The sequence below is a fragment of the Gymnoscopelus braueri genome (genome assembly GCF_963280865.1).
Source record: "Gymnoscopelus braueri genome assembly, chromosome: 22".
Taxonomy (NCBI): Eukaryota; Metazoa; Chordata; class Actinopteri; order Myctophiformes; family Myctophidae; genus Gymnoscopelus; species Gymnoscopelus braueri.
Window position 1 is genome coordinate 1,809,898 of NC_137624.1, and position 10,335 is coordinate 1,820,232.

The 10,335-nt window shown below is 40.6% G+C and overlaps 1 protein-coding gene across 1 annotated transcript; it reads left to right on the top strand.

Annotated features, from left to right (window-relative positions):
- Positions 1-228: 228 nt before the first annotated feature.
- ch25hl2 (cholesterol 25-hydroxylase like 2) lies at positions 229-6,233 on the top strand (the record flags this gene model as incomplete). The annotated part of the gene is made up of 5 exons (XM_080419411.1): positions 229-506; positions 2,007-2,254; positions 3,029-3,190; positions 3,982-4,193; positions 6,099-6,233. The coding sequence occupies 5 exons, from the start codon at positions 229-231 to the stop codon at positions 6,231-6,233; spliced, it is 1,035 nt and encodes a 344-aa protein (XP_080275537.1).
- Between the last annotated feature and the right edge of the window lie 4,102 nt (positions 6,234-10,335).

A 10,335-nucleotide genomic window follows, 5' to 3' on the forward strand; every position in this document is an offset into this window, starting at 1 on the left:
ACAACCTTCCGATAAATTCTTCCATCGGAAACAGATGTGTCCCTCGTTGATTTCTTTCTTTCTTTTTTAAACTTTTTTTCCCACTTTCCTTTTTCTTTTTTTCCACTTTCCTTTTTCCATTTCTTTTTTTCATCTTTTCAAAAAAAAAAATCTTCCTTGAATGTTCAACTTTCTTTTTAATGTTCCGAAAGGCGGGCATTAATGAATGACTCTAGCTGTTCCCTAACGATGGGCCCGGACAGGTTCTCCTCCTGGATGTGGTGGGGTCATGGTGGCGTCAACGTGACGGGTGGCGACGGTTGGGGTCTCGTCCTCTCGGACCGATCGGTCCTGCAGCCCGGATGGGACTACCTCCACCAGAACCACCATGAGGCCCTGAGGAGCCCGCTGTTCCCCGTGGTGCTCTCCGTCTCCACCTACTTCGTCCTGGTCTCCCTCTACACCCTCCTGGACCTGCTGGCTCCAACGTGGCCCTCCATCAGACGATACAAGTTGCACCCTGACAGGTTAATCGCGAAGCGACACATTGTGAGCTTGTAGATCGGCTATTTTCAAAAGATTTTAATACATTTGGAAACTTGTGAAACAGGAAAGTCTGCATAATGAGCACTTTCTACTTTTGGTACTTTAAGTACATTTTGATACCAATACTTTTATACTTTTACTCAAGTACATTTTTAATTCCTGACTCAAACTTGTAACAGAGTATTTCTACATTGCAGTATTGATACTTTTACTTAAGTAAAAACATGTGAGTACTTTTTCCACCACTGGCACATAGTGCCAAGATACACCACAACATTGGGATCCCCCTGTATTTGTCAAAATACTTCCAAAATGTTAATGAAGTCCATGATCATAACACCAGAGGCAGCTCCACAAATCATGTTCAACCCAGATTTGGCTCAACAAATGGAATGAACTCGTTCTCATGCTATTCATCAAAAATGTGGAATGCCCTACCAAAAGGAGTAAAGGAGTGTAAAACCCTACTCACTTTCAAAACTGCCCTAAAGATACACCTTCAGGAGGCTGCAATTCAAAAATGGCCCCTGTCCAAGTCCTAACCTACCCCATGTCCTAACCTACCCCCTACCACCCCCCTCTCTCTTTCTTCTCTTGTACATATTTTTCACTCTTCATACCAGTAACCTGTAAACTGATTGTATGACATTCTGTATAGTAGTGTGTATATCTGTCTGTCTCATATATGTCATCATGATTTGTGTGCATGGGGTTCTCATCTTAAACAAGCTCAGTGCTTAATGAGAGTTCCAGTTTAGTAGACCTTGTATTGTGAATTTGTACTTCCATGTACTGTTATGTACTGTCATGTACTGTTCTCATGTCTTACTAAATAAAGTACATCAATCAATCAATCAAATCAGTGCTGCTTTAAGTACTACATATTGAGTAAATGTCCTTAGTCACTTTCCACCACTGCCATGTGATGTGACAACAAAGATGATAACGTGATATGTTGTCAGTGGTGCACAAAGTACTCAGATATTTTACTTAAGTAAAAGTATCAATACTCCAATTTAGAAATACTCCGTTACAAGTAAAAGGAATTCAAAATTTACTTGAGTAAAAGTACAAAAGTATTGGTATCAAAATATACTTAAAGTACCAAAAGTAAAAGTACTAAAATGTTTGAAAATAGCAGATCTACAAGCTCACAACGCGTCGCTTTGCAACGCGTTGTGAGCTTGTAGATCGGCTATTTTCAAATAGCCTATGTGCCTAAAGTGGTTAATATATGTTTTATAATATAATAATTGACAATTGCAAAGTAACTAGCAACTAAAGTTTTCATACAATTGTAGTGGAGTAAAAGCACAACATTTGCCTCTGAGCTACAGGAGTAGAAGTAAAAGTACCGAAAATTGGAAATACTCCAGTAAAGTAAAAAAAAAAAACTCATAATCGTACTTATAAGTACAGTACTTGAGTAAATGTACTTAGTTACTTTACACCACTGTTTGGTTCGTTGACACCCCGGACAGGCCCATCCCGTGGGACCAGCTGTGGACCACGTTCAGCCTGACCATGTACCACCACCTCATCTACATATTTCCTGCGGCCGTGGCCCAGTGGACCTGGAGACCCACGTGTCCTCTGCCCCGCCTGGCGCCCACCCTGGGGGGCTTCCTCATGGGGGTCCTGGGCTGCACGCTGCTCTTTGACTTCCAGTATTACCTCTGGCACCTGCTGCACCACCGCGTGGGCTGGCTGTACCGGACATTCCACGCCGGTACGATTTTAACAATTCCAATTGAACCCATTAAGACCTGGAATGCATCTGTGTCAGTTTAGATTTGAAATATAGCAGATAGCAGAAAAATAGCAGATCTACAAGCTCGTAGCGTGGCACTCGAGCTTGTAGATCTGCTATTTTTGAAAAATTGTGAAAATGTGTGCAAATCTGTGAATGTATAAAGCAAACGTGTTTAACTCAAATCTTTGCTTCTGGGGGGTCTCTGGAACAAAATGTTTTGAGATGTGGGGTCCGCGGCCAAATACATATCATTTCGGGGGTCCTTGACAATTATGAAAAAGTTTGAGAAACACTGATATTATAGAGCCTGGCCACGACCTAAAGCAGAGAGTGTCTATAGACGAATCCACAGAGCGCTCCCCTGACACAATCATAACTGCAGTGTCAGAATGCATACCGCAGCAGGAGTCTAACACCACAGCTACAGGCATTTGCTCTGTGGATTCGTCTATAGGGCAGGTCGGCAGGACTTCCGTTGTACGAGTTTCCCACGGAACCTATCTTTTTCAACCAATCACAACACTCGTTTCATTCACAGAGAATGTAAACAGATTTGTAAAGCGTCAACGTCATTTCTTGGGGCGGTACTTCAGACAACTTTTGGTACTTCGTTAAGACACTCAACCGCCTAGGTCTTGCCCAGTATGAGGCCCTTGGGGGTTTTTGTGTTATCCTTCTTAGCATAACCTTTAACTGTACTACCTGTGCTGTTAACAAGTATTAAATCAATCAATCAAACTTGTTCTGCAGTGCACCACCAGTACAAGCAGCCGTTCAGCCTGGTCACTCAGTACGTGTCTGGATGGGAGCTGATCAGTTCAGGCTTCTGGGCCACGGCGGACCCCATCCTGCTGCAGTGCCACTGTCTGACCACATGGGGCTTCATGGTGTTCAATGTCTACGTGTCCACAGGTAAATGATCCATTCATGTTACTGGAGTATTTCTAATTTTCTTTTATTTTTACTCCACTACAATTCTTTGAAAACTTTAGTTACTAGTTATTATTATTAAAAAACATACATTAACAACACACTCACCGCCAAAGGGGAGAATTCTCCCCTTTTCAGTCAATGGTGTTTACCGCCAAAGGGGAGAATTCTCCCCTTTTAATTTTTTTTTAATTTTGTTTTTGAATTCATAAAATGTTTCTCTAATTTTTGAGTATACATTTATAACCCTAACCCTAACGAATTAATAAATTTAAAAAAATATATATATATATATCCATTCACTTCAATGTTAAAAAATAAACGGACAAATAATTCACAATTTTTCTATAAAAAAATGATTAAAAACCCTGGCAGTGGGTGATTTTATTATGAATAAACTTTGGCGGTGAATGTGTAGCCCTATATACATTTTGGCCATTTGAAAATAGCCGATCTACAAGCTCACAATGCGCCGCATTGCGAAGCATTGTGAGCTTGTAGATCTGCTATTTTCAAAAGATTTTTGGACATTTTATACATTTGAAAACTTGAAATGGGACATTCTACATGAGTACTTTCTACTTTTGGTACTTTAAGTACATTTTGATACCAATATTTGTGTCCTTTTACTCAAGTAAATTTTGAGTTCCCGACTTTTTACTTGTAACAGAGTATTTCTACATTGCAGTATTGATACTTTTACTTAAGTAAAAAGTGTGAGTACTTTTTCCGCACTGGTATTATCTCATATCTTTAACTTATCTTATGGACAGAGGACCACTGCGGTTACGACTTCCCCTGGTCCATGCACCGCCTGGTGCCGTTGGGCCTGTGGGCCGGAGCGCCCAAACACGACTCCCACCACCAGCGGCCCGGGACCAACTACGCTCCGTTCTTCTGTCACTGGGACTGGCTGGGAGGCACCGACGCCCCGCCAATGGCCGTGTCGTCTGGTCACGACCACGCACATGAAAAACCTGAGCATGTCAGAGGAGAGGGAAACTAAAGAGCTCAACTTAAAGGGATAGTTCACCCCAAAAATTTCTTTTTTTGTCTATCAATTAGTCACCCCATGGAGACTTGAATTCATGTATTCTAAAAAAAAGGAGACTCTTTGTGTCATCAAATTATTGGCTTAGAAATGCAACAAAAAAAACAAACAAAAAAATCCATTAATTCAAGTCATTTTGGGGGTGTACTATCCCTTTAACCTCCTTTAGAATCAGACCATTTTTATGGTCACATCACAGGTTTACAGGTGTAAAGAACTGGGTGTTTTCTGGAAGAGAAAAGAAAGGAAAAAAACAAGAAACATGTCGATGATAAGCAAATATCTCCTTACAGTAGTGCTGTCAAACGATTACATTTTTTATTGTGATTAATCGCTTGACTTGTCATTGTTAATCATGCGATTAATCGAAAATATGTTATAAATCAGTTTTTAATCTGTTCACAATTGACCTTTAGAGGGATATTTTTCTAAGTCTTTTATACCCTGATTAACATGGGAGTGTTAGGATTCGTGTTTGTGACCCAAGTGCACAGCAAAGAGGAGAGAAGGGCAAGTTTATTAACCACAGGTTAAACATGAGGGGGAGAAGGGGGCTGTGGGCTCTGCTGGCTGCCCCGACTCAGCTCGGGATCCCAGGTAGGCTACTGAGAAAGGAGAGGAGAAGCAGTGTCGGTGATAAATTCAGTTGAACAGGCTATTAAAGCTCTACAAACATGGGGACACTCAGTTTGTCTGACTATACTTCACCAACGAGTAGAGTGGTTAAAGTATGGCACTGAGTAGCATGCAGGTCAGGCTCTTGTAGACTTGGAGGGGATTGCAGATGAAGGGCAAGTGAGGAGATTGATTGGGGATGGGAGGCAGGTGTGCTGAGAATGTGCTGTGGTGTGCTGTGGAGCCCTCTTGTGGCGCTGATGAGTGCAGAGAGCCCACAGCACAATACATTTGTGCTGTGGGCCCACACACATATGTCACAGGACGATTGAAGAACCAGGACGATTGAAGACAGAGCGCTCGTTTTTAGGCACGGGGCTTCGGGGCGAGGCGGGGCTTTGATGCAACGCGGACCTGTCTGTTGTTGTTCCCCCCCACGTAGCAACCAGGAAGCTACGCTAGGGGAACGCTGAACACGCGTTCACACGCACGTGATAATAGTTATTGTCCATGACAGAGGCGCGCCGACTCAGCAGAGCTTGAGGCCGAGGAGGCGCGCCCTCGCGCCTCCAGCTGCGAGTGCCCGCGCTGACCGGCCGATGCTCTGACGAGTCGAATCAGCGCCGTCCGAGTTGTGAACCGATAGGGACAGAATAGTTCTTTTCATGGATCACTGTGTGTGTGTGTGTGTGTGTGTGTGTGTGCGTGTGCGTGTGTGCGTGTGCGTGTGTGTGTGTCAGGGAGAAACTAAAACAAAAGCCAGAACACAATAAAAGTATCTTAACAGTCATGCTTTCAATAAACCAAATTGAAGAAAAAATCCTGGCTTGCGCGTGCGTGTGCGTGTGCGTGTGTGTGTGTGTGTGTGTGTGTGTGTGTGTGTGTGCACTTTAGTTGGGACGCCTGGCTCGTGGCTCCCTCTAGTGTTGTTTCTAAATTGAACGCATGAGCGCGTGCGCGTGTGTATGCGCGTGTGTGCGCGCGTGTGTGTGTGTGTGTGTGTGTGTGGTTACGGCCATATATGTGTGTGCACTTTAGTTGGAAAGCCTGGCTCGTGGCTCCCTCTAGTGCTTTTTCTACAGAATTGCTGGTTGGGTGGTAAAAACGAGCGCGCTTTCTTCAATCGTCCTGGTTCTTCAATCGTCCTGTAACATATATATCACTCCACTGACACAAAAGCAATAACACAGGGGACAGAGTGTGGGTAGAATAAGGATCCTTCAGCTGGCTGCAGGGGGCGGCAGAGAGACGTCCCTGTCGCTGCTGCACCACCCAGAGATGTTTCGGGATGAAAGGAGCAAAACATCTGTGAAGGGTGGCTCCCGGCTGATGACCCTGCAGCCAGCACCAAACACGTAGTCCACAAGGTTAACTTTCACAGGTAAAATCCACATGGTATTTTCACAGGAATAGCAGTCCATTAAGATCTGCTGCCGTTTAACCCATTAAAACCGGGAAAGCAAAAGTGTCATTTTAGATTTTATCGTTGGCTATTCAAAAATAGCAGATATACAAGCTCACAGCTGCGAGCTTGTACATCTGCTATCTTTGACATTCCTTTAAAAATCTCGAACATGTTTGGAAGATTTTGAAAAATGATGAATTTTTTAACACTTATCTTCTCTTCTGGGGGTCCCTGGAACAAATCATTTTCAGATATCAATTTGGGGGTCCTTGACACGAAAAAGACAAACAATATATAATTTACATTCATATAATCTAGGTTTTAGGTGGTTAATTAATAGCAAATATAGCCCATGTGATCTGTTGTGAGCTTGTAGATCTGCTATTTTCACTATGTCCTGTATTCTGAACAGTTTTCTTTCAAACATCTTTCTGCCTTTCTAGACAATAAACATCATTCTATTGAGCAATGTGCTGCTATCTAAACTCTACACTATATTCTTCCAGTGGTGGAACGTAAACTAAGTACATTTACTCAAGTACTGTACTTAAGTAAAGCGTTTAGGTATTTTTACTTTACTGGAGTATTTCCAGTTTTTCAGTACTTTTACTTCTACTCCACTACATCTTAGAGGCAAATATTGAACTTTTACTCCACTACAATTATTTGAATTTTTTTTGCTAATTTGCAGATATAAATGATTACATTATAAAACATATACATTAACCAGTTTAGCCCTGTTTTATAAGCTCCACAAGATCCACAACGTGTCGCATCGCGACACGTTGTGATCTTGCAGATATGCTATTTTCAAACATTTTAGCACTTTTACTTTTGGTACGTTAAGTCCATTTTGATACCAATACTTTTGTACTTATACTGAAGTCAATTTTGAATTCCAGACTTTTACTTGTAACAGAGTACTTCTACATTGCAGTATTGATACTTTCACTTAAGTAAAACATTTGAGTACTTTTTCCACCAATGCATTCTTCACATTTGTTCTGTTTGAATTGGTAAGTTAATATCCTTTGTTTGTTTCTTAATATATTATGTTGAACTAGACACATCTCTCATTCACAGAGATTTTTCCAATGATGTGAAATCTTAAATGTACTAAGATGTAGTAGGCTATTCATGCCATGCTCAATGTCAAATTGTCTCTGTAGCCTATGTCTTTCCATGTTAAATATATTGTTATTACATTTAATTAAACACGGACACATAACTGCAGTGAATTGTCGATGAATGAGTGTTGACACTTCACCTTACTGGCCAGCAGAGGTCATCAATGTCACATTTTAGATTTTGTGGATTTCAAGATGCATCAGAAAAGAGATTATTCCACCTGCAGTGAAAAGAATGATTTGCTTGATTTGGGATAACTGTTTTCCATTGTATTTTTGATGTGCATGGAACATAATTACTTATAATGAATGACCCCTAGCCCTGTACTATGGTCAGTAAGCCTATACACAGACAATTCACATTCTGCACTCTTTATAAATTATGTTACAATGTTTCATCATATAAGATACTAATGCAGGAAACATAATTGTGTGTTAGGACCAGTGAGTGAGAGATGGTTGGGAGTTTGCCTTCAGTTGTGTTCAGTGGTGGAAAGTAGCTAAGTGCATGTACTCAAGTATTGTACTTAAGTACAATTTTGAGGTATTTTTTACTTTACTCAAGTATTTCCAACTTTCAATACTTTTACTTCTACTCCACTACGTCACAGAGGCAAATATTGTACTTTCACTCCACTACAATTATTTGAAAACTTTAGTTACTAGTTACTTTGCAGATATAAGTTATTATATTATAAAACATACATTAACCACGTTAGCCCTGTTTTATACATGTATACGCGTTGTGAGCTTGTAGATCTGCTATTTTCAAACATTTTAGTACTTTTACTTTTGGTTCTTTAAGTATATTTTGAGGCCAATACTTTTGTACTTTTACTCAAGTAACATTTTGAACACAGGCCTTTTACCTGTAACAGAGTATTTCTACATTGTGGTATTTCTACTTTTACATAAGTAAAATATCTGAGTACTTTTTTCACCACTGCAGATTTGTTCAATGACAGTCCCTTGTTGCTTGTGTTCCTTTGTTGATTAAAAGCAGGTGGTGGTAGGATACAGTACGACAGGACTTGTAGAACAGGTCTGACATGTTACAGGACAAAAACATTTCAACATGAAGTAGTCGAGCCAAGCCTATTATTGAAACATGAGAGTGACATCACATCCACTCTGTCTGTGGCCCTGTCAAGGTCAGAATCAGAATGAATCTGAATCAACTTTATTGTAACATCACACATTTACATCCAGTATACAGTGGGTGAAATTTGTTTTTGTGCAAGCTCCATCGTTTTTTGTTGTTTTCAGACAGAATGGGGGGGGGGCAAGGAGAAAAGAAATGAAACAGCAAAACATAAAATTTCAAGGAGAGCCTGAGGCAAAAAAGAAATCCAAGATATCTATATATTTATATATCTATCTATATACACACAGACTCAGTCTGAAATCATGGAAATTAAAATCTGTGGCAGTGATCATCAGAAAGGTAAATGCAAATGGAATGTCTGGCAAACGTTTACAATCTAAACAACAGATGGATCATCCATTCACAAGCTTGTGAATTTGTTTTTCCCTGCCCCCTCCACGCACGCACGCACGCACACACACACACACACACACACACACACACACACACACACACACACACACACACACACACACACACACACACACACACACACACACACACACACACACACACACACACACACACACACACACACACACACACACACACACACACACACACACAGGCGCGTAGCTCCACCCACTGTGCTGAAACTGACACCACTGATCTGTGTCAATGACATGCAAATGGGATTCTACCAGTTGTGGTTAGAGTGTCCACCCTGAGATTGTCTTGTCACTGGAATCCTGCCAGTTTATAGTATAAATCAGGAAGATGTCTGATCATGAATGATTAGATTGTGTTGTATCCAGAGGCTGAACTAGGTGAATATGTATTGTGCACTTGCGTTATTATCATTCCACTATTTAATTATAAAGCAACAATTACAATGTCTATCGCATTCTGAGTAAAATGGAGGGGAAATATGAAATAACAGGCTACTCAATGCAATAGAAGCAGGAATTAATCAAAAAGACAAAAGATGAACAGCAATCTATAACCATACATTAACCATGGCGGCCCTATTCTGTCATTATATAGGCCAGCATTATCACAAATATCCTAGCCCTAGCTTATATGCTTTGTATGCCTGTGTCAGGCAGTGAAGTTAGTAGATCGACAAGCTCACAACGTGTCACATTGTGAGTTTGTAGATCTGCAAATTTAACGGTAAATAGCAGACGTGCAAGCTCACGATGCATCGCTGATGTGACACATTGTGAGCTTGTTGGTCAGCAATTCTCAGCCGTTCTCAGCGTGCCATCGCAAGATGGTGCATAAATTAGGCTAAACAGTCTTTCCTGAGATTGTACAAATTAAAATTAAAATTGGTTAAAAAATTGTAATATGCGTTTACATTTCTGATCTTCATTTCATGAAAAATCCAGGGCTCTCAGATCAGAATCACAACTAAACATGGAGAAGCAGCGTTCAGTTTTCATGCAGCACTATCTGGAACAAACTCTACCAATGACAGGAAAAAAAAAACTTTCTGTTTGCTGCTGCCTTTTACTGAGGTTTTTAAATCATATATGCACTGTAATTTTATTCTCTTATTTTTCTGTTTTATTTGTTACTTATTTTTGTATTAAAGCGGCACTATGTGACTTGATAAAATGAAAGGTACAATTTTCCAATCTGTATGGTACCAGGTAGAGCATGTTGATACAATATAACAATCTGTATGGTAGAGCATGTTGATACAACATAACTTATACAATTGGGGTGGTTGTATTTTGTCTCCCTGCTCTTCTATTGAGACATTTAGATTCTGTGTCTAGGTGAGACATGACCTTTGACACAATCCTGTTTCTGGTTTGATATGAATTTTGACCTGAAGGT